The sequence below is a fragment of the Saccopteryx leptura genome, chromosome 3 (genome assembly GCF_036850995.1).
Source record: "Saccopteryx leptura isolate mSacLep1 chromosome 3, mSacLep1_pri_phased_curated, whole genome shotgun sequence".
Classification (NCBI taxonomy): Eukaryota; Metazoa; Chordata; class Mammalia; order Chiroptera; family Emballonuridae; genus Saccopteryx; species Saccopteryx leptura.
The window spans coordinates 15,935,251-15,959,924 of NC_089505.1; the positions used below are offsets into that span (position 1 = coordinate 15,935,251).

General features: G+C 46.6%; 1 protein-coding gene across 1 annotated transcript; it reads right to left on the reverse strand.

The window, feature by feature from the left end:
* Positions 1 to 5,095: 5,095 nt before the first annotated feature.
* Positions 5,096 to 21,417, reverse strand: IYD (iodotyrosine deiodinase). Its single transcript, XM_066372990.1, has 5 exons — positions 21,100 to 21,417; positions 12,239 to 12,436; positions 10,319 to 10,478; positions 8,574 to 8,730; positions 5,096 to 6,881 (listed from the first exon to the last, which is right to left on the reverse strand). Exons 1-5 carry the CDS (start codon positions 21,275 to 21,277, stop codon positions 6,699 to 6,701), a joined length of 876 nt encoding a protein of 291 aa, XP_066229087.1. The 5' UTR covers positions 21,278 to 21,417; the 3' UTR covers positions 5,096 to 6,698.
* Positions 21,418 to 24,674: the final 3,257 nt, after the last annotated feature.

Below are 24,674 nucleotides of genomic sequence, written 5' to 3' on the forward strand. Positions count from 1 at the left end.
CAGTGTGGGTAAAAGCCAGCCTAAGCAGGCACCTGGGCCCAGTAGAGGCTGCCACAAACTCTGAATTGCTTGTAGCTCCAAGAAGGTTGCTGAGGACCAGTCACAGGCAGTGTCTTCCACTGGCCTGTGCTGGATTCCCTTCAGGGAGGCCCAGGGATGGCACATCCAGTGGCCAGCTGCAGAGAGCATCAGTTCAGGACCTAACAACCCTTGCTAGAGTGGTGTCCTAAGGAAAAGCTCCTCACACCTGGCCCAGCTGAGGCGAGTTCCACTCTCTGTGATCAGCATCGGCACAGTGGCTCATGTGCATTGGATAGGATGGGGCTTCACAGTCAGCTGGCCCAGCTGCGGGATATCCTGCCCTGCTGGGCTAGATTCCACAGGGGGGAGGGAGAGAGGCTTGGAGCATGGACACTTAAAGTGTGGGTACTTGTGAGAGCCTATTGTTGGGTCTGGTTGAGGGGCTTAGCCACCTTTTGGAGGGGCACACTCAGCCCCAGGAGCAAACTATCTCGGTCTTCTTCCCTGAGACCAGTGTCTCACCAGCTGAAAGAACTTCTGCAGAGGGGACTGTTGGCTCCACTTGATCTGAACCTGCTTCTCACTTTGCTGAGGAGAAAAAAATCTTAAGTATCCAGCAGTGGCTGAGAGATTAGGCCCTGGAGTAGGGGCCATTTTCCCCATACTGAGCTCCTAACCAAGAGACCCCTAAAGTAGGGGTCACACTAATGCTGTATTCCCAACCTCAGATGCCCTAACCCAACAAGCTTGCAACCTGTAGAGGGGTTGGTTGGGTGAAGCCAGTCTGAGCCCACACTATAGTCTTTCTACAGAAGACTCTGTGGGAAGACCAGGCAGCTGCAAGAGGAGGAGGAGCAGCTGAAAAGTGGAGGCAAATCTTATGGAGATTGGAGCTTTTACGGAGCTGCTGTCATCTCTACGCAGGAGGAAATTGATCCTTATACAAAGGTTGGTCCCTCCCACACTACCCAGGCACAGAAAATTCAGACACAAACAGTGAACAGAGCAGGAGCTACAGGCAGGTAGCCCACAGCGAGTTACAAACAACAGCTGACACCAACCCAAGAAGACCTAAAACCAACACAACCAGTAGTGGGTGGCAGACAGCACCAACCCTAGACTCAGCTAACTACACAAGCAGCATGCACAAAGGAGGAGTCCAGCAGGTACTACACACTGTGGATAATAAATACACACAATAGGACAGATACAGCCCAGTTTCAAACACATGTGATCAAGGTTGACCCTTAGAATCAGCCAGCCTGAAGAGATAACAACACCCATGAAAGGACCAACTGCACTCAATACTCACATACAACAGGAGAGAAAACACTACCCTCAAGAAGCACTCCTAGAACAGGGAAATCAGGTGGCCTGGATGTCAGTACCACCAAGCCTATGTTCCTCATAAAGACACCACAACAAATTTCAAAGTCAGACAGCACTACCTAATAGACAGACAAAATGGGCAGACAGAAAAATGCAACCCAAATGAATCAACAAGAGAAATCCCCAGAAAAAGAACTAAATGAAATGAAACTAACCAAACTACCAGATGCAGTATTTAAAATAATGATTTCTTAGGATGCTCAAGGATCTTAGAGCAACAATGGATGTCATAATGAGTGCCTAAATAAAGAGATAGCAAGCATCAAAAAGGACATTGAAATCATAAAAAAGAACCAGTCAGAAATGACAAATACAATATCAGAAATGAAGACCACACTAGAAGGAATCAACAGCAGGCTGGATGAAGCAGAGGATCAAATCAGCAAGTTAGAGGACAAGATAAACAAAAGCACAGAAGCAAAGCAGCAAATAGAAAAGGGGCTCAAAAAGTCTGAGGAAATTCTAAGAGACCTCTGTGACAACATGAAGAGAAACAACATCCATATCATAGGGGTTCCTGAAGGAGAAGAAAAAGAAGAAGAGATAGAGAACTTGTTTGAAGAAATTATAGCTGAAATTTTCCCTAAATTGATGAAGGAAAAAGTCATACAAGTTCAAGAAGCACAGAGAGTCCCATTAAAGAGGAACCCAAGGAGGCCTACACCAAGACACGTCATAATTGAAATGCCAAAGTTAAGAGACAAAGAATAACCAACTGAGCTACTCAGCCAGGGCTTGATACTGTATTTAAAAGCTATATCAGGCAAATATCAACCAAACTCAATGGTAACCTTTCAGAAGAGAAACTTCATGTTTTTCACCATTTTACTCTAGTTGCAACAATTTCTTCAACTTTACTTCCTGTCCCCTCTTTTTCTGTTACATCCAATTTTACTTCCCAAGTTCAAAGTTATTTGTTCTTGGGAAAGAGACATCTAATGCCTACCCACATCTGGGTGTCCCCTCCTTCTAGGCACAGAAGGAAGACATGTCTGGACCCTCTGGTGAGGCCATGTGACTAGCCCTGGCTGATGGGTTCTGAGAGTGAACTCCTGTGCCAGGGTACGGGACTTCCAGGCTGAGTGCCTCCAGTGGGGTCTTCCCCCCAGTAAGGAGGCAGTGTGGCATGGATGATACCGCCACGGGACAGCCGAGTTGCCCATGGGGAACAGCGATCTCAGAGTGTTGTTAGAGCCTGCAGTGGACTTTGCCTGCCCGAGAAATAAACTGTCATCATGGTGAGTCACTGAAGTGTTAGAGTTACTGATTGCTACAACCCCATGGTTCTCAAGTGGACTACCCAAGCAGCAACACACGTCACCCGGGAACCTGTTAGAAATGCAGTCTTGGGCACCAGTCAGTCCTACTAGATCAGACGTCCTGGAGCCCAAACAACCCCTCCCGGAGGCAGTGATGCAGGCTTCTCTGGCAGACCCCAGTCCAGAAACAGGCAGAATGAAATATTTTTACATTTCTGCCCTCATCCCTTCCTTCACTACCCAATAAGCTCCCCGCAAGCAAGTGTAAGCCTAGCCTCATATCTCCTATGGCTCCCAATCTCACCCCTGGAACACCTCTACGTGGGGACACTCCATGATAATCCAGTGAAACCAACTTGATCTCAGTTACCGTCAGTAAATCTCTAAATCTAACGATGGACTTAAAGGACATGTCCCAACAAATTGTTCCTGTTACTGACGGAAATGCTTATTTACACATGGCATTTCTGTTCAGATGTAATCCTAAGTGTTTTTGTTCCTCATATTTTTGCTTTGAAAAATTCCAAACAGAAAAATTGAAATAAAAGTGTAATGAGGGGAGTGACATCAGGCACAGCTCAAGTCACGTCTACATCAGCAGTATAGCTCAGTCTCCAGCTGAGGTCACAGGCACATGTCTTGTCCATTTGAACACGATTTAGTACATTAAGGATAAGACTCTTCATAGGTGTTTCTTGGGCCATATATGCACAGCACCCCTAGTATTAATGATAGTAACAATGACACTGATTACACCAGGAGCCAACAATAAAAGATACTAGTACGTGCTAGGAACTGTATGTGTATCATTATATTCGATTGCCTCAGTAACCCCGAGGTAAGTACTACATTTAACCCCATTTTACACGTGAAGAAAATGAGGCTTAGAAAGATTCGGTTTCCCACGGCCACGCAGCTGGTGAGTGCCCGAAGAGAAACTTGAACCCAGGTCCTTCTCTGCTGGGCTCTGAGACTCAGTGAGTGTTAATTCCATCCCCCAGAGAGAAAGCTGGCTGTAGCATGTCCCAGATCTGTGCTGCTGTCCCTGTGTTTAGTATCTATGACAAATCACGGCTGTGTTTCTGGGTGTGGCGATCTGGAAGGTGGCCAGCCCTTGGCAATCTTTTCCTCCGGGGCCCTGAACACATGTGCGGTCGAGACCTTTTCTTTACTCTCAGGGGCTTTGTACTTGGATGGCTGTACTTAGCCCCCTCACCACTGGGTTCTTTCTCCCCCTCACACTCCGGGAGACGAAGTCGTCAACCCGCCTGAGCAGGGTGGATTAAAACGACCAGAGAGCTCTCTGGGCTCAAATAGCTCCTAAATATAAAAAAGTAGAAGGTAATAAAAATAACTGCAAATTTTGGTACAGTGATGTCAAAGTATGCTAATTATCCTGATATTTGGAATGTCGAGTATCTTTTTCCCATTAAAACCAACATGGTGTACAGTGGGTAGGTTCCCATTCCAGCCCACAGAAGTCTAATAAAGCCACATGTAGTTAAAGCAAAGCTCATTGACAATAAAGAATACAGGACAAATATTGATCACAATACTAATAATTTCCTTTTACAAAAGAAATAGAAATAAAGTGTAAGACAGTTTGTATTAAAATATGTAGACTTGGGGAAGAGCATGTTTAAAGAAAAATGAAACACTAATTCGAAAGAATGCATTCACCTCTGTGTTCATTGCAGCGTTATTTACAATAGCCAAGATTTGGAAGCAGTCCAAGTGCCCATTAGTAGATGAGTGGATAGAAAACCTGCACTTCATTCACACAATGAGTTACTACCTGGCCATAAAAAAAAACAACAAAAAAAAACAAACAAAATGAGGAAATGTTACCTTTTCTGACAGCATGGCTGGACCTGGAGAGTATTATGCACAGTGAAATAAGCCAGTCAGAGACAGAAAAGTACCACATGATTTCACTTATATGTGGATTTTAATGAATGAAATAAACTAACAAACAGAATAGAAACAGACTCATAGATACAGAGAACAGTCAGTCAGCTGTCAGTGGGGAGGGGTTGGGAGGACTGGGTGAAGTAGGTGAAGGGTGCAGGCTCATTAGACCACTGGGTCAGGCTGGGGGCAGGTGGGAGCAGAAGAGGGTGGAACCCAGAGGGCGGAGCATCACCTGCATGCTGGGGTGGGCAGGCCGGGGCAGGCTCCGCCCTTCACTCTGTTTCCAGGGCAGAGCGGGACACACTGAGGGAGAACAAGCTGGGGGGTCTGGAGCTCAGAGTCCCCTTTGGTCTCGCGTCTCCGTCTCGGGCCTCCACCTCCCTACAGGGTGCAACAGCGCCCCCTCCTCGCAGCTCCTGGAGGTGGAGGGAGACTTGCTGGTCCTGCCTCAGGAGCGCGGGGGCAGCTGGGTAAGGATTGGGCCTTTTTCCTTTTCTTTTCTTTCTTTCTTTTTTTTTTTTTTTTTGGAGATGCTTGCTCTTCCCCCTTGCCTTCTGTCACCCCATTTGGATTGTCTGCAGTTACCGGAATAACTACATACTCTCTACTTTGCTGTAAATAAAGACTGAACAAAAAGAAAAAGAAAAAAGTGAAAGGATTAGGGGAAAAAACCACAAAAACGTATAGACACAGACAACAGAATGGTGATTACCAGAGGGATAGAGGGTGACGGGAGGAAGGACACCGTGTTTCCCCATGCATAAGACGCTCCCACGCATAAGACGCACCTTAATTTGGGGGCCCGAAATTTGAAAAACAATGTATTACATAAAGTTATTGAACTCAAGGGTTTTTTTTGTTTGTTTCTTTGGGTTTTTTGTATTTTTCTGAAGTTGGAAATGGGGAGGCAGTCAGACTCCCGCATGCGCCCAACAGGGATCCACCCGGCATGCCCACCAGGGGACAATGCTCTGCCCATCTGGGGTGTTGCTCTGTTGTAACCAGAGCCATTCTAGCGCCTGAGGCAGAGGCCATGGAGCCATCCCCAGTGCCCGGGCCAACTTTGCTCCAATGGAGCCTTGGCTGCAGGAGGGGAAGAGAGAGACAGAGAGAAAGGAGAGAAGGAGGGGTGGAGAAGCAGATGGGCGCTTCTCCTGTGTGCTCTGGCTGGGAATCAAACCCGGGACTCCTGCATGCCAGGCCAATGCTCTACCACTGAGCCAACCGGCCAGGGCTTGAACTCAAGTTTTATTCATCATAAAATTCATACAACTTTTCATCACTGTCAGAACTCCCATCCATTAGCTTGTCCTCATCTGTGTCTGATGACCAATTACTGTCTTCATGTATCTACATAGAATGAGCACAAAAACAAGCGCAAAAAAGCGGGAAATGCAAGTAAAAAAATCTACAACCCCTGTATAAGATGCACCCAGTGTTCAGACCCCAAATTTTTCTAGGAATAGAAGAGTTTGAAGGTTCTGAAAGAAACTTCAGGAAACTTCAAAAGACTGTGGAGGTGGAGGGCACAGGCTCCTGTAATATCTAATTATGTTTTAAAGGGATAAAAGTCTCCCTTCTCCCTGACACAGATTTGTCCCCAGCTCTGACTCATCAATGTTACTAAGGCCTTTTCTTGCAGTTGTGACTCACAAATGGAATGAAAAGAAGGGCATTCCATTCCAGTTTAAATTCAAGAATTATCACATAGCTGAATTCTTGGGACTACATCAAATTTCCTGATGACTATTTTCTCTATATGAGTTTTTTAAAGGTAAAACAAAACAACAACAACAAAAATCACCAGTGATTTTTCTGGAACAACTTAGACAACTTAAACGCCAGAGCATGTTCCGAGTAAAATTGTACTGCATTTCCGAAGCGGATGAGAAACGGAAGAGAAGGCACCCGCGGATCTTACTCTGTGTGATCGGTGCCCACACTCACTGTCTATGAGGAGCGGGGATCTCAGGCTAGGAGTCCTGGAGACCGTGGAAAGGTTTCTGGGCGCACGGAGTGGCCACGCTGTGCAGGGGGGCGCCGGGGAGACCTAAGGCCCAGAGGAAGAGCAGAGGGCAGCGGGGCATCACCTTGCAGCATCTCCCGCTGGCCTCCCGCCTACACAGTCACCATGATCTGATCCAGAGGTTTCCGTCTCAGGTCGGGCACCGTGGCCTCCGCGCTGGGGTACCCGACCGGCAGCAGCATCAGCAGCTTTTCGTTTGCGGGGCGGCTCAGGAGCGCCCTCAGGCGGGGGCCGCAGTTGAGGGGAGTGGTGGTGACAGTCACCAGCCCTGCATTCTAAAACAGAAGAGGGAGAGAGTACATCTCAGAGTGAGCCGGCAGAGCCACGGCTCCGCCCCAATCCTGGGGACACGCCGGTCCCTACTGTTCATTCATTTCCCTGAAGGGGGGCAGGAAAGAGGCAAGGGGTATTTTGAATCCTACCTGCTCTTCGTGAACTCCCAGCCCCACCCCCTCTTTTAACCAAACAGTAGGGAGTTTTTCAAAGAATAGTAAAGATCAAGTATTACCTTTCATTACTGCTTAAGAAATAGAAATGGTTATTTCACGGGGGGAAAAAAAATCTGCAAAATTCAACCACACCAAAGGAATGACAAAAACAACAAAAAACAACAAACATGGAGGTAGAGCACCATGTCTGGCTCATAATCCCACGTCCAGTGACAGAGGACCCAGCAGCCAAGGAAGGAGGTAAAGAAAAGACTTCATTAGCCTCTCTCCAAGCCCCTCCAGATAACATCTAATCAAAATCACCTGTAGCTTTAAGACACCTCCCCAGCTGGCCCGCTCCACCCCCACCCTCACTCCCCAGCTTTTCCAACCAGATCCTTCCTGCCAAGCCTGAGCCAGAATCTGCCTTAGAGAGTCCTGCCCAACTCCAGTCATTATGCAACCTGTCTAGATGGGGGCTTCGACTTCGGGAGAATTACCATTTCCTGTCTCACAAATGCGGACCAACATTCAGAATGCTGCCCTGTGGACACTAGAGGGCAGCAAAGTCAAGGCAAACAAAGGCACAGAGCTGCTTTGTGAACTGAGCGCTCTCCTTTATTTATTTATGTACAGAATCAGAAAACCAAAGAAAGATTTCAGCTCCTTAGGAGAAATTTTCAAGTACTCTAGTTCTCTTCTGTGTAACAATGGTTATGTTTTGTAAGATGTTTTCGGCCCACAAACTCTTCATTGAGACACTGGAGGAGCCCATGATGAAGTATTTGGAATCAATTGACCCTGGAAAGTATGGTCACTTGTTCTTATCATCTTGTTTCCTTTATCTGTTTACATTGAACTGTTTGTCTCCACCCCAAGACCCCCGTCTCTAACAGAATGTCCCGAGGCCACTGCTCCTGGTGCCTCCCGGGATCTGTCGCGTAGAAGGAACTCAGAAAATATTTGCTGAGGAACATGTGAAAGGCACACATACCTCAACCGCTTTGTTTCGTGCTTAGTACTGCTCTAGCTTCTAGGCAGAGGGAATGTTTGAAAGTAACGGACCTGTTTCTAATACAATACAATGTAAACTCAGCGTCTCAGGAGAGGATCTCAATGCCAGAGTCCTTCTTGTAGCTTTTAATCATTCTACCAGCTCAGACAACAGCCGCGAATGCCGCCAGGGAATCAGTCCCGGGAACTCCCAGGTTCTGAAAGTGCGTGCCTCTCGACACCCGTGACCTCCGTGTCATTACAGATGACGGCAAGCCCAGGGCTATTATCCGGACCCTGGAATGATGTTTCAGGTGAATTTCCAGGAAGAATGCCAGCTTGTGGAATCATCTTGTTCACCCATCCGGGTGTTCAGAGTCAGCTGTCACATCAGAGCTACCTTCCTTTGGAATTCAACCTTAGATAAACAGTTTTCAAATGTCCCTGAACCAGAGACTCAGCTGAAATGTGTGAGTAAGGCCACCGTTTGGTCCCCAAGCAGCGCACCTCTCTCTAGGGTCCGGGCCGGGTGGGAGGCGGACTTACCTGCAGAGCAGCTAGGAGCATGCCGCAAGCGATGGAAACACTGATCTCGTTGTAGTAGTGGACCTTTCTTTTGCCATTGGCAGCAAAACCATGAACTTGTTTGAAAATGAGAATCAACACAGGAGCTGTGTCCAAGTACTCTTTAATCCAATTCGTTCTGAAGGGGAAACAGAAAAAGATCTTCAGCAGAATATCTGCTCTTAATGATTTTGGTTTTCTTTTTACTACCTGAAGCTTATTTATGTTGAAAATAAAACCCAGTGACTTGTCTTTTCTGGTGAAATTGAAAAGGGGCAGGATATGTTTGTGTTGTGTTCTTCTCTTTCGATCCAACTTAATAAACAGGTATTCACTCAGAAGGGCCAAGTATGGCCAGGCATCTGAAAATTCTGAGGACTACAAAGTGGTAGACCTCGTATTTGAACCCGAGGACTGTAGCTTTGGGAGGCCCTATTCCTGGACTCGATCTTATTTAATCCTGACACCAAGTTTTTTTGTTTGTTTGTTTGTTTTTTGTATTTTTCTGAAGCTGGAAATGGGGAGACAGTCAGACAGACTCCCGCATGCGCCCTACCAGGATCCACCCAGCACGCCCACCAGGGGCGACGCTCTGCCCACCAGGGGGCGATGCTCTGCCCCTCTGGGGTGTCGCTCTGCTGCAACCAGAGCCACTCTAGCGCCTGGGGCAGAGGCCAAGGAGTCATCCCCAGCGCCCGGGCCATCTTTGCTCCAATGGAGCCTTGGCTGTGGGAGGGGAAGAGAGAGACAGAGAGGAAGGAGGGGGGGTTGGTGGAGAAGCAAATGGGCGCTTCTCCTGTGTGCCCTGGCCGGGAATCGAACCCGGGTCCCCCACACGCCAGGCCAACGCTCTACCACTGAGCTAACTGGCCAGGGCCCTGACACCAAGTTTTTAACATTATCATTTAAGACAATAAAAAACAAAAACAAAACCAGAAAGCTCAGTGTGATGCTTAATTTTATGCAGTAACTTGACTGGGCCATGGCAAGTTATTCTGGGTGTGTCTGTGAGAGCGTTTCTGGATGAGATTAACATTTGGGTCAGCAGGCTAAATAGAGCACGGTGTTCTCCCCAATGTGGTGAGCCTCATCCAATCCGTTGAAGGCCTGAATAGAACGAAAGGGGGAGTATGAGAGAATTAGCTCTCCAGCTCTCTCTGCCTGGCTGTTCCTGCCCTGGGACATCGGTCCTCTCCCGCCTTTGGACTCAGAGGAGGATTGTAACTTGTACCATTGACTCACCTGCTTCTCGGGCCTTTCGAGTTGGGCTGACCCTGCGCCAGGCCCTGCTGAGTCTCGCGGTGGCTGACTGCGGATCTTGGGACTTCTCAGCCTCCTTAATCACACGAGTCAATTACTTATAATAAATCTGTGTGTCTTTCTTTCTGTCTCTATCTCTGTGTGTCTCTCTCTCTCCATTGATCCTGTTTGACTGGAGAACCCAGACCAATAGACTAAGAAACAGTAACTAAATGCCCCAGGTCTGGCGACTGGAAGACCCGAGCTAAGGTCTGATGCAGACCTGATTCCAGCCGAGGTCGCAGACACTCCACGACATCTGCGCTCGGGGCAACCCAGTGGCGAGCCCTGGCCAACCTTCCACCCTTCCTGCCGGAGGGGAAATCAAACGTGTTGACACCCAAAGCGAAACCAGGGAACTGAAGCCACAGTTGTCTCCTTTTAAGAAGCCTAAAACCAACGTCCCCCCGTTCCGCCGACCTCTGTACCTCAGTTTCTTCAGGTCGGTCACCCATCGCTGTCCCATCCTCTTCAAGTAGTTTATTTCCTCCTCCTCCTCGATGATCTCCCGGATCCTGTGCTTCGTGTCGGGGTCCTTCACAACCACGAAGGTCCAGGGCTCCGTGTGGGCCCCGCTCGGGGCTGTCCCTGTGGCCCGTTACAGTAAAACCAGAAATTAAAACTGCAGGAAAATGTGAGACTGTTAGTTAAGACTGAACGTGGCACTTCATACTTTCTCAACAGGAAGCTGCGTCTCTGGGCAGCAGAGGGCTGGGCGTTGGGCGCAGGCGCGTGGCTGCCGCCCCCGGCTGGGCATCTGTGCAGGGGCTGCGCGCCAGCTGAGCTCAGGGCCAGCAGTTCCAGCGCCGTGGGCGTCTGTCACCGCAGCGGGGTGACAACTAACTATGCGGGGGAGAAAACATCCCTAAGTCACTGTACCACGACCTCTGAGGGAACTCAGGGGAAATCCTGACAGCCCCAATTCTCCCAAATGTCATTGTTTTTGGTATTATTGAAAAAGGATAAAGTCATGAGGTTTACTGGAAATGGTAAAATGGTTAAATAGACAACTAAACTATAAATGATGTGGTGCCAATATCAAAGCTCTGAGTAGGGCACTGTGGAGTTTGTAGGTTCATTGGGGACACACAAGTACTCTTGGTCCTGGGTGCTCCAATCACACAAGAGGGTGTCTTCCGCCGCTCACGGGTTGTGGAATCCCCCAGCCTGCGACCTGGTCTGTCCTAGTGACCGGACAGAGCTTCCCAGTACAGCTCGGGGCCCAAGGAGCTTGGGTTCCCATTAAGATTCCAGCCATTGCCTGGGCCGGCTTCTGATCTGGACATCACCTCTCCATCCTCAACATAGCCTGCTGTTTCCAGCATTAGACCACGGTGACTCTCTGGTGAGATATTTCAGAAGCAACTATTCCTGTCTTCCTAGTGAGTAATGTAATGACATAAACTCTACAGGAGAGAACTCGAGCCTTAATCACGTTCTTGTCTGCCACCCCCCATTCCCACAGTAGAGAGGCATGATTAAGTTGTGAAATGCTTCAGCAAGTCAAAAGCTAAACGTAAAGTCACGATTTTTGAACAGAGTGATTCCAGTTGACTTGGTACCTACGTTATTTATCCAGTAAGTATTTGTGGCATTAACTTAGGAAATAAATTATTCCCTAGTGTTCTCAATTATGCCAAATTTATCTAAGCATAATATGTACACATACTCACATGTATATTCAGATACAGATATATACACAGAAGAAATTTGGTCTATTAGTTAAGGACTCAACACTTTAGTGCATTTGTATTCTTAACTGAAATGAAATGAATCAGACTCCAAGCACAGGAGACGCTCATACAGGGGGCTCGCTCTTTATTTTCCCCCCTGCTTTTCTAGAATTCTCATTATTTTTCTCTGTAGAGATATTAATTTACATTGCAAATGGGGTTGCGTTGTTTGGTTTACTTTGCAAATGCACAAGAGTAAATTTGGTAGTTCATTAGAATACAGTATTAGAACCAGATGGTACATGATATAAGACACTTGGTTCCAAATGTGTAAATGTGAGTGAGTGAGTGTGTGTCTCTGTGTGTGTTTTAAGGGGAGGGGAAGGAAAGAAAGATGTCTCTTCCCATGTATAGTAATACGTTCAGAAATTTTTGCTTTTAATAAAAGTTCATGATGTTGAAAAATTTCATAAGTTTTGAACTGCTGTCCCATCTGCTCCCAAGAAGTGTGTAATTGTCAAAAGTTTGTAGAAAGAGAGAATCATTATGTTTCTGGCAGTCGGTCAACAACTGGGTGGGGCTTTATCGGTAAGTTTATCCCTTTATAGCTTCATTCACCATGTTTGAACTTCAACATTGCTGACATTCTCAAAGACCCAGCGCGCAATCACAGACCTGCTGTTCTGATGACATTGTCAATGACTTCCATTGGCACTGGTTCCTTACTTAGGAATCTCACAGAGCGTCTTTGATTGAGAAGTTCATAGAACTCCCGGGACCTCTTCACCATGTCCTTCTCAGGATACCGGGTGTGGGAGAACGGGACGTGTTCAACGTTCTCCTCGGACTCCTGTGCCTTGTCGGCATCTGCAACTAAGAACACGGGAAGTAGCAAAGTCAATGATCCTTCTTGGTCTTCAGGTGGCCACCAGGGAGGAGATGAAGTTCTCAAAATGTCTGACATGAGCTCAAAAGCATCAACCCAAAATGAGATGACTAGATCCACAGAACCGTGACCTTGGGGCTTCACAACCCTTTAAACTCCAGACTAGTTATAAATCAAGAAAAAGGAAATTTTCACCTACATCAGGATGAAGAATGCAAATTTTTATTAATAGTCAACAAATTTTTTTTAGATTTTATTTACTCATTTTTATTAGAGAGAGAAAGGAGGGAGAGAGAGAGAGAGAGGAAAGTGATAGAACAGGGGGAGGAGCAGGAAAGCATCAACTCCCATATGTGCCTTGACCAGGGAAGCCTGGGGTTTCAAACCGGTGACCTCAGCGTTCCAGGTTGATGCTTTATCCACTGCGCCACCATAGGTCAGGCATGAACTAACTAATTTGAAACAATCTTTCATCAGCTGAAAAACCACTAAGATGACTAAATAAAATATTTTTTAAAGTTCTTTTAAAATCATTGAAATGTTGACAATATAGTAAGAAATCTCTAGGCCAAAACTAAAGGAAAAATATGAATTTACACAGGTAAATAAGCACAGAAGTTGTATTTCCCCTAATTGTCTTTGCCAATCCCTAAATGTTTGAATTTTTATTTTTATATTTTCATGAATCAAGAGGGACAGAAATCAAAGTCCAGGCCCATATATAATGGGGAATCTAATAGGCTGGGACTCTAAGACTTCATCCTTAGGAAAGTATGAATCCTAAGTAAATTGGCCCCTAAAGGATTAATTATATCATTTTGGTAGGTCCTGCTTCAAGCTTGGAATAAAGTGGTCCTACCCAAAAATACCCTGTTGTCCAGAGGAAGCAAGTGACAGCATATTAATAACTTTAAATACCATTATTAGCAACCCACAAAATACAATCAGGCATACAAAGGCACAAAACAGTCTGAGCAAGAAAAAGCAGAATCAATTTTTAAAACTAGAGTTCAATGCCCTAACTTTCAAAATACTGGAATTATCATAATCAAAATATAAAACAACTATGATTACAATATTTAGAGGGAGGGGGAAAGGACAAACATATCATATATAAATCTGCAGGGTATAGAAAAGGAGACATAAAAATATTTTAAAAATTGAACATTTTGAACTCAAAAATAAAATAATAAGATTAAGAATGTAGTGGGTAGGTTTAATAACAGGTTACATATACTGAAGAAAGAATTAATAAACTGGAAGATAAGTCAGAAGAAAATGTGTACAATGGAGCAAGAAGAGAACAAAAATGCAAAACATAAAGAAAGAACAAGAAAAAATAAAGCTGAGTCAGAATGTCTAATATACATTTGGTGACAGTAACAACAGGAAAAACGATGTGACAGACAGTAGTTAAGGTTTTCCCAGAAATGATGAAAAATACCAAATCTACATATTTAAGAAGCCCAGTCAATTCCAAGCAGTATAAGAAAAAGAAGCCCACACCTTTCATAAGAAAAGAAAAACTGTTCAAAGCAGCCAGAGGAAAAAGTACCTTAGGAAGAATAACAAGAATAACTGAAATCCTGACAGGAACAAGAACAACTGCATTAAATATATAAGTGGACTAAATGCCCCTGATACAGGCCAACGACTTAAAATTTTAAGTCCTAATATGATTTTTTATTAACATATAGTTGACATATAATATTATGAGTTACAGGTGTACAACATAGCTACTCTGAGGAATTGTACAAAATAAAGGACTTTTATAGGCAGAAGGGGACAGAAACAAGGAAGCTGTAGTAGCCCAAACACTTGTTGCAAAGTTACACTCTTTAGGATAGAGCAGGGGTCTACCAGGCAGATGAGCTCACTAGTGCTGAGCAGATGATTCCTGAGTGACTGGTGTAAGATACCATTTCTGAGGGATCTGAAACTATAATTAAGTTTAGTGACACAAAGCTTAGCATCAGTGACTCCATTTGGGGCTTGTTGTCTGTTTTTAACACATCTAAAACATAAGAATATAGAAAGGTTGAAAGTAAAAGGCTAGAAAAGTTATACCATGCACCTCATAAGTATATCAATATCAGATGAAAAAAAATTAAGGCAAAAAACATGATTATGGATTAAAAGGTCACTTTATATAAAGCTTATAATATTAAATTATAAACAAGAAAATATATTATATTGAATTATAAATAAAATTATAAGAAAACATAATTTTAAATGTATACGCCAATGTTTATCAACAGTAGAGAGAATAAACTGTGATATCCTCATGTGTCAATAAAGACTTTTACCACCCATGAGACTTTTCTACACCGTTTGTTTATGAACTCTGACGACCTCTGTAGTCAGGAAGCCAGCGGTCAATGAGCAAACCCGGAAACACTTCTTAACTGAAATGTCAGTGACCAACTCCTAAAATACACTCATCCAGCATTTGTACAAACAAAGAGCATCCTAAGGGAATAAGCTGGTGATTTCTGCAGCTTCTGTAGTCCTCTGGCGGGGCTCCCAGGCTGGCAGAAGGAGGAAGTGGCCTAATCACGCTGGGTTGGACTGCCTGGCAGGGGTGGGTATGTGGGGCTGAGAGTAGGCTGCTGCTGCTGGAGCCACCCCCCCCCCAAGACCCCCTCCCCCACGGAAGGTCTCTGTCCTGCCAAGGGAAAGAGCCAGGCTGGGGGAGAAGGCTCCAGGGGCGGGCAGGGCAGTGAACCAGAGCAAGCACAAAAGGCTAGGAGCCACTTCTCTCTCCCTCTTGACTCGCTGGCTGCACCCAGGAGTGTGGCTCTCACCAGGAGCGGAGAGAACCACCTCTGTCCACTCCACAGCAGTCCAGTCTCCGTCCTAGGCCAGCCGAGTAACCCTAGGGATCCACTCCAGCTAGGAAAGCCCACGCACTGCTGAAATAAACGTATGCTCTTGTGACCTGCTCTTGAATATGCACCCTGTGCTCCCACACTTGGGGTTGGCTGTCGACACCAAAGTCATTCACCTTTTATCATGGCTTTAATGCCAAGGAAGGCTGAATTGCTCCATAATTAGGCTTAAGGCCAAGTGATTCTAGGTCACGCCTCTCCTCTGTTCAACACGAAGGCATTTTTATGGCTGCACCTCTACAGTAAATTGCTTTTATGTTTTGTAGTTCTGCTTCAAAATCTTTGCAAAGGGGCCACATATTTCCCATCTAGGAAACTACAGGCCAGTTGCTGCCATGTCATCCTTGTTCCCTTCCTGCAAATTTTGGGAGCCTTGAAGAGCAACGTCAGCCAAGTTGAGGGAGCTGTGGCTCACACAGTGGGTGGCAATGAAGGTGGGGCCGGGGGCAACTTCAGGGCTCCACACCTGTCTGGGGGACGCCTCCTTCCGGCTTCCCGCCATCGCTCCGACCCCCCTGGGGCCTCCCAGCCAGGTGCCTCCTAGCTGCAGTCTAGACACGATTTCACTAGTGGCCACGGGGTGGGTGGGCGCTGGGGCCTCTGGGGGTATCCACCTGGGAAGACCTTGAGAGAGCAGCTCTCTCCAGGTGGCATCAATGGAACTGGTTTTCGAGCCCCATCACCTCCTGTGGCAACCACAGTGTCCCCATACTGACCTTCACTGACCCAGCCAGACTCCATCTCAAGGACAATGTCTCCACCCGAGTCCTTTCCCACTCTTAATCTTCTCTCTGGACTCAACCTGTCTTCTGTTCTAAATCCTTAAGGTCTTATGGCAGTCTTGGTAAACCAACCTTTTAAAAATTAGCCATGCAAAACTATTCATGAACAGGTTTGTCAAAGGATGATGAAATGCAGAGATAAAGCTGAACTTACTGCTTCCTAAGGCAATGGGGAGCTACGCTGGCCAAGCTCTGTCTCTGTGAACACAGTAGAATGCTGATCTCATATAGTATTTTGTCAGTGGTGTGCTGGTAAACCAGCTCTCCAGGGGTAGGTGGGGTGATGGAGGAGAAAAGAGCCCAGATTTATACCACGCCAACCTCCATGGTATAAATATTCCCATTATGTCTTGACTTTAAGCCACTGACAATTGAACCAATGGCCCACAAATTTGTGAATATTTAACAATTGGCTCTTGCTAGTCTGTATCCCAGCTCGTTGGGAGGAATGTAGTTCAGGGATTGGTGGACTTCCAGGCATATAAGAGGATTGACATCATTTTAGGAACAGCGTTACTTGGTTGAGACTGTTGTTGGTTGGTTGGCACTCAGAGAGGCCGATACCAGAGTGACTCCATCCCTGGTTTGCTGCCTTACAGAAGTGAGAGGCTGCCACTGATTGACTGACCTTCTGAGCTTTTACTGAGAGGAGCTGCCATTGAGCCACTGAGCAGGTTTGAAATCAGTTCCGACTGCTGCTTATTACCATGGGTACATACAAATCTGTCCATTCCCAAGTTTGCAGGGATGTTTTTATTTTTGAGTGTTATCTACATGAGATAAAAATTTTATCACTGGCTTTTCTTATCAGTGACCGGACAACCTGGGACAATCAAAATTTCAGTTGGAATAATAAACTTTAGATGTCCAGTGAAGCTAAGTAAATAAAAATGCCCACTAACACTAAAATGGACATATGAGATGTGTTGCGATATATACTGCTCACAAAAATTAGGGGATATTTCAAAATGAATATGAAGCAATAAAAAAAAACAAGCATTGGATTTTTTATTTTTATTTTTTTTTTTTGTATTTTTCTGAAGCTAGAAATGGGGAGAGACAGTCAGACAGACTCCCGCATGCGCCCGACCGGGATCCACCCGGCATGCCCACCAGGGGCGACGCTCTGCCCACCAGGGAGCAATGCTCTGCCCCTCTGGGGCGTCGCTCTGTTGCGACCAGAGCCATTCCAGCGCCTGGGGCAGAGGCCAAGGAGCCATCCCCAGTGCCCGGGCCATCTTTGCTCCAATGGAGCCTCGGCTGTGGGAGGGGAAGAGAGAGAGGAAGGAGAGAGGGAGGGGTGGAGAAGCAGATGGGCACCTCTCCTGTGCACCCTGGCCGGGAATTGAACCCGGGACTTCTGTACGCCAGGCCGACGCTCTACCACTGAGCCAACCGGCCAGGGCCAAGCATTGGATTTTTTTTATTAAACAAGAACATCAGAAAAGCAAACAACAAGTCAAAGAAAGCTGTTCAATTATGCAAATGAGATGCAAAACCAACTTTAATTTTATTGGTGAAAATGCACCATACAGAAGGCTGAAAGTACTGGGGTATCTGCACATCCCCTGACCCCCTAATTTTTGTGAGCGGTGTATTTCTGGTATCTTTTTCTCCTATTTCCATTTCCATGAACTTCCACGAAATCTATGCCTGACTGGTTCACTTTAGAGAAGCAATCTGAGGTTCTCACTTTGAGATAAACATGGCAACTTCTCCCTGTTAGACCTCTGCAGCCAGAAAATAGGGAACTGAGAGTATGAACAGGACACCACCATTGATCCCTGAAGAAAGTTCATCCGACATCTAATGAGCAGGGCCTCTCTAAGCTCCCAGCATTCCCCCACCACCTGCCCACACACATCCTGATTCCCTGGTCTCTGAATGTGCAGTAGAAATTCTCTGTGCATCAGAGTGGGAGGAGATTGGATTGTTACCCATATTTTCCTTAACTTACACTAGAATGGCCTATAATACTTATTTTACTGTTGTATCTCTTACTGCTATTGTTCAAAATGGCTGTAATCTGGTATCTATGTATTTTCTGTCATCAAAACTATCTCCGTGTTTCCTCAGTAATGGAATCCTTTCTCTTCCCCAATTTCACCCCCTTCCAGACCTGTGGTACCAACAGAGTCCTCTCTCAGACCATATCTACCCATCCAACGGTTAGAAGGTGGGACTTGGGTGGCAGAGAAGACGGAGTTTAAATGCTGGTTCTTTCCTACCACCTGGGTGACCTCCGTCGGTCCCAACAAGAGGCTGCAAACCCTTCAGCCAGGGAAGATTTGCCCATGGCTGCCATGGGGGCCACTGCGCGTCCGATTCATTCCTCTGTGGGCGGCACAGAGAGTGAAAAGGTAGAAGCCTTGGAAAAATGAGTGAATAATCAGGCAGAGAACCAGAACACAGCCATAGAGCTTTGCTCTGCGTCCCCAACCTCCAGGCCTAGGCCTAGGCCCAGTTCTCCGCTGCCCCACCAGCCTTCAATTCCTCTTGTATCCCCCAAACTCTTAGGTCTTCAAATCCAGTGGCCTTTCCTCAGTGCACGCTTCCTCTGAGTTCTCGGGGAAGTTTTGACCCTGCTGGCCACCTCCTGCCTCCTCTGTTCGGGGTCGTTCCCCTCGTGGGAAGGCAGCCTGGTGAACTGGCCATGTACCCGGGCTCTGGCACCAGACTGGCTGGGGCCTGGCTCTACCACTACCTGCTAAGGTAGGTGACTTAGCACATTTGAGTCTCGGTTTCCTTGTCTGCAAAATAGGTATAATAATAGTCCCTACTTTCACTATGTTGTAATGAAGACTGAAAAATTTACTACATGTAACAGGTGACACTGGATCCAGTAAGTCAGGTGTTGGGAACCTATGGCTCGCGAACCAGATGTGGCTCTTTTGATGGCTGCATCTGGTTCGCAGACAAATCTTTAATAAAAAAATAATAAGTTTAAAATTATAAAACATTCTCATGTATTACAATCCATTCATTTCCTACCACTCATGTTCATGGTTGCGGGTGGCTGGAGCCAATCACAGCTGTCCTCCGGGACAACACCAAATTTTTATTGGATAATGTGTAAGGTACACGGGTCGTTGTATGGCTCTCACAGAATTACATTTTAAAATATGTGGCATTCATGGCTCTCTCAGCCAAAAAGGTTCCTAACCCCTGCAGTAAGTGCTACTTGTAATTTTTTATTATTTATTTTATTTTATTTTTAGTGAGAGACAGAGGGAGGAAAAGGGGGAGAGAAAGCTACTTGTAATTATTATTATTATTATTATTGTTATCATCCTAGTGCTTTCCCCCCCATATCTTCTTTTCTGTAGTCCGTTTCTCCCACCTCACTTTCTCTTATCTGCAGGTGCCTCTGTCCTCTTCCACCGGTCAGGGTCTATGCTCAGTCTGCATTAGCACTACCCTCTCAGTGAATTCATCAGTTTTCCAAGCTCCAGGTCTCACCCCTCCACTGGTGACCATGCAGTCAGTATCTGTGGCCGGGATCCCACATCTAGACTCCTCTCTGCTTCAGCGTGTCACTGTCTTCTCTGATCTCACACATTCTACACTACACTCATCTTCCCCTTTCAGCTGGGCCCTTACCCACTTGTGTCAGTGTCCTTGTGACTCTTCCAGCCTCCTTTGTCTCCCAGTGTCTAATTTATTGTCAGGCCCTCTTGTTCTCCCTTTAACCTCACTCTCGTTCACTTCTGCCTCTACGCTCCCATTGCCACCACCATCTAGCCGTCCTTACCAGAGCAGATCACTACCCAGCTTTGCAATGGGAAGAGCTTTTGATTGGGCCTCAGCATTGCAGGGTCAGGGGATAGCAAAGAAGCCCTAGGAGGCCATGTTCTTGGATCCTGTGTGATACATTCAGCACCGCGGACTCCCGGCACTGGCTGCCACTGTAGACCTCAGCCCAATCCTCAGATTAGGCCAACTCAGAACACACACACACACACATACATACACATGCATGCACACACACACACGTGTGCACACACAAATGAACATACATGCACACATAGGTGCATATACACACACACTTCCAGATGGCCTCTGGTGGAGGACAGGAGCATCACTAGCCCAGCTGAGAATCACTGAGCCTCTTCCAAATCCAGTCCATCCCATAAACCGACCTCAGACAAGCCTCGAACATGCCCTGCCCAGGGCCCCTCCAGAACGTCCCGCCACTACCGCCTGGTTGATCCCCTCTCCTTTCTCCGGTCAGCCACAGCCGGCGCCCTCGCTGCCCCACTCCTCTCGGCCGCTGCCCCTGAGGCGCGCAGCCCTCCCGTCTCCGTGGCGTCTCTCCCAGCGCTTTGGTCCCTGTACTTTTCCTCCTTTTGCCCCTCTTACCTGCGATGCCTCCTGATCCTTGCTAATGGTAGCCAACTGATTCGCCACGCCTGATTCGCCTGATTCTTCTTTTGCTAACTGCCCCACCTCGCCCCAGAGCCTTCTCGAAACACCTTGTGATCAGGTCCACCCGGTTCATCTCTGTGTTACTCTCTAATGGTCGCCTGTTCATTGCCGTGTCTACTGCCTGGGATTCTCAGCTTTGAGGACAGCCGCCACTCTTGTTTCTAACCCACATGGCCTGGCCCAAAGACAGCAAGTCCTTAGACAGGTGCCACTTGGAAAATTCCAAAGTTCTTAATCAAAACCTGACCACTTCTCCCACGGTCACCCCTAGCCTGTGATGTGTCCCCCCTCAGAAAGTTTGTAACAGCCAGAACAGAATGCCGCCAGGGAAAAGATCAGCCCTCAACAGCTTTTTACTGATTATCCAGGAATAAACAGGGGTTAGTGCCAGCAGGTGACAAGCTGACCACCGGGGAGAAATGACCCGACTCTGTCACTCAGGCATTGATGAGGAAACCGACTGTCATGTGCGTCTTCCCTTCCACTGCCCTGCGGTCAACCGGCACGCATCAGAACCACGCAAAAGCTGCGAGCTGAACCTCACTGGCTCCTTACCTTCCTCCTCTTGGTGGAGGGCCGTGCTGTCCTCTAAGTCTTCATCTGCCCAGGGACGCGCCTCGGACCTGGCTCTCAGCTCCACCTTCCTTCTCTCCACGCTTCTATCTGCATTTTTAAAGATCCACACGATCAAGACGCCAACAACTGCTACCAAGACTGGAGTCAGGGAAAACATGCTGCTGAGACAGTCTCGAAGGGCGCTCTTGCCTCCCACGCAGGCACTGAACAAGCAGAACACGGACACCGGGACACCGAGCACCGGGAGGTGGAGTGAAGAGCCAGAGCAGCGGGCCGGGAAGGCGCCCAGTGCTCTCCGACTCTGTGAGGACTTTTCCAAAGAGCAAAGGTCACAGCTGTGTGGGTTGGGGTGTGTTGTGGGCGTGGTAATGCACGGGTGCACTTACTTTTTTAAACTGTGGACTCAATCAATGCACTCTTAGACAATAATTGCCAGGATCTCACTAAGCACTTCACTGGCCTCGGTCTCATCAGCGGTGGTGGAATGCGTTTCAGCCTCCTCCCCCCCGGGTAATTTCCCTGGGAGCGGCCGTGTGTCTCCCACGTGCCTGAATTTGGAATTCACCGGGATAACTTGTTTCTCAGAGAGCCCATCTCCAGACGCCAAGGCAGATCAGCTAAGAGAAAATTTCCAGGAAAGGGGCCTGATGATCTGCAGTTTAAAACAGATTGTTAGTAAAACTGCTCTGTGGGGTTTTTAAAAATAAATAAATAAAGCTGCATCAACACCTTAAGAAATTATTGTTTTACATTAGAGAAAAATGTTGGCTGAGGAAAAGTAATATATAAAAAAAAAAATTTTAGGCCCTGGCCGGTTGGCTCAGTGGTAGAGCGTCGGCCTGGCGTGCAGAAGTCCCGGGTTCGATTCCCGGCCAAGGCACACAGGAGAAGCGCCCATCTGCTTCTCCACCCCTCCCCCTCTCCTTCCTCTCTGTCTCTCTCTTCCCCTCCCGCAGCCGAGGCTCCATTGGAGCAAAGATGGCCCGGGCACTGCGGATGGCTCCTTGGCCTCTGCCCCAGGTGCTGGAGTGGCTCTGGTCGCGACAGAGCGACGCCCTGGAGGGGCAGAGCATCGCCCCCTGGTGGGCAGAGCGTTGCCCCTGGTGGGCGTGCCGGGTGGATCCCGGTCGGGCGCATGCGGGAGTCTGTCTGACTGTCTCTCCCCATTTCCAGCTTCAGAAAAATACAAAAAAAATAAAAATAAAAAAATTTTAAATGACACGTTTGATTCATTATATAGTAATTTAAGTAGGGTGTTTTTTTTTTTAATTTCTTAAGCTGGGCTGCTGTCACAGATATAGCATAGACTAGGTGGCTTAAATAACAGGAATTTATTTGCTAGAGTTCCAGACGCTGGGAAGTCCAAGATCAAGGTGCAGGCTGCTCTCATTCCTGGTGAGAACCTCCCTCCTGACTCGCAGATGGACGCCATCTTTCTGTGCCTTCACGTGGCAGAGAAAGATCATCTCTCTTGTGTCTCTTCCTCTAAGGACACTAACCTCACTCACAAGAGCTCCACCCTCATGATCAGATCACCTCACAAATGCCCCACCTTCTGACACCATCACATTGGAGGGTAGGGCTTCAACATATTAATTTGAGGAGAACACAAACATCCAGACCATAGCAGTAAGGTTCTGAATTATGTGTGATATGATCCCATTTGTGTAAAACAGAGTGGAAAATACTATATATTTATATGTGCTTGTATATTCATAACATTTTCTGAAGTATTCTATAATACATTTAAAACAATAGTTCTATTGAGACTTCTCTGTGTCAGTTTTGCAACTTCCTGTGAGTCAGTATTTATTTTAAAATTAAAAATTAAAAAAAACAACAGTGGCCTGACCTGTGGTGGCACAGTGGATAAAGCATCGACCTGGAAATGCTGAAGTCGCTGGTTCAAAACCCTGGGATTGCCTGGTCAAGGCACATATGGGAGTTGATGCTTCCAGCTCCTCCCCCCTTCTCTCTCTCTCTCTCTCTCTCCTCTCTAAAAATGAATAAATAAAATAAAAATTAAAAAATGAAAAAAATAGTTTAAAAAACCCCAAAAAAACAACAGTGGTCACTTGTTTCAAAGGGCATGTGGTAATTAAAATGATGGGGGATGGCTTGACCTGTGGTGGCGCAGTGGGATAAAGCGTCGACCTGGAACACTGAGGTCGCCGGTTCGAAACCTTGGGCTTGCCTGGTCAAGGCACATATGGGAGTTGGTGCTTCCTGCTCCTCTCCTTCTCTCTCTCTCTCCCTTCTCTCTAAAAATCAATAAATAAAAAAATATAAAATGATGGGGGACAAGGATGGGTGAGAGAATTTTTACTGTATATTATTTCATAATTTTTAAATTTTTAATCATTATGAATATATTGCTGTTCAAAAGAATTCAATAAATGTTATTCATTTTAATAGCCCGTCTTATGTTTTGTTTTATTTTATTATATATTTTAATATTTCTTTTTGTGAGAGACAGCTATTTTTTAAATAGATGCTATACTGGGTCTAACTCCAGAGAAATGTGTAAGATTGTAGACAAAGTTTATTGTGGAAAAGCTGGACTCCATAGAGACATTGTTGTGGTGGCACTGCCTGCCGTGCCCACAGCTCTTCTAAGGGAAGTACCAGCCATGATTCCCCTGAAAGGACATCAGAGGTGACCACAGCTGGTCCCCCCCTTTTTTTTCAGAGACAGAGAGAGAGTCAGAGAGAAGGATAGACAGGGACAGACAGACAGGAATGGAGAGATGAGAAGCATCAATCATTAGTTTTTCGTTGTGCGTTGCGACACCTTAGTTGTTCATTGATTGCTTTCTCATATGTGCCTTGACCGCGGGCCTTCAGCAGACCGAGTAACCCCTTGCTTGAGCCAGCAACCTTGGGTCCAAGCTGGTGAGCTTTTGCTCAAACCAAATGAGCCCGCACTCAAGCTGGCGACCTTGAGGTCTTGAACCTGGGTCCTCCACATCCCAGTCCGATGTTCTATCCACTGTGCCACCGCCTGGTCAGGCAGCAGGTCCCCTTTGATCTGACCCAAGGCAGCCAGGCCACAGGACACATAGCTGGCCATGACGTGGCCTCCTCATTGTGTCATACCACAGGGGTCAAGAGAGTAAAATTCTTCCTAGTCACTGCCAAGCAATATAGGCTTCTGATAAGATTGTGGTTTCATATCACTTTTACTTTAGAAACAGATTGTGGTGTTCATATACTGCTGAATTGTGGAAGGCCCAAATATGCTTATCTGCTCTGAGTGGTTCTGAAGCATCCTGGGGTAGTTGTTGTCCAACACTTTTTCCTTATCAAGTTAGGAGTCCTGAGGGTAGATGTCATGGAGGGTGCTTGCTCTGAGATACTTTTACATCATTTAGTATTATAGTTTTCTGTTACTTCAGATTCCTCGGCGATTTTAATCATTTCATTTCCACCGATGGCAGAAAACTTAATGTTGCTCTTCAGACAAGTCTACCCCTTCTGTTTTACAGTGGAGACAGCTTTCTCTCTCTTGCCCATCCTTTCCTTGGGTATCCACAACACATCCTGGTATCAGAGGA

What these genes read in the sequence shown, in the direction of transcription:
- IYD (XM_066372990.1), bottom strand. Translation starts at nt 21,277, where the DNA reads ATGTTTTCCCTGACTCCAGTCTTGGTAGCAGTTGTTGGCGTCTTGATC. An exon ending in CCTCCACCAAGAGGAGGAAG is followed by an intron (nt 12,437 to 21,099) that starts GTAAGGAGCCAG and finishes CCGTGTTCTTAG; the next exon opens with TTGCAGATGCCGACAAGGCA. An exon ending in ACCGACCTGAAGAAACTGAG is followed by an intron (nt 8,731 to 10,318) that starts GTACAGAGGTCG and finishes TTTCCCCTTCAG; the next exon opens with AACGAATTGGATTAAAGAGT.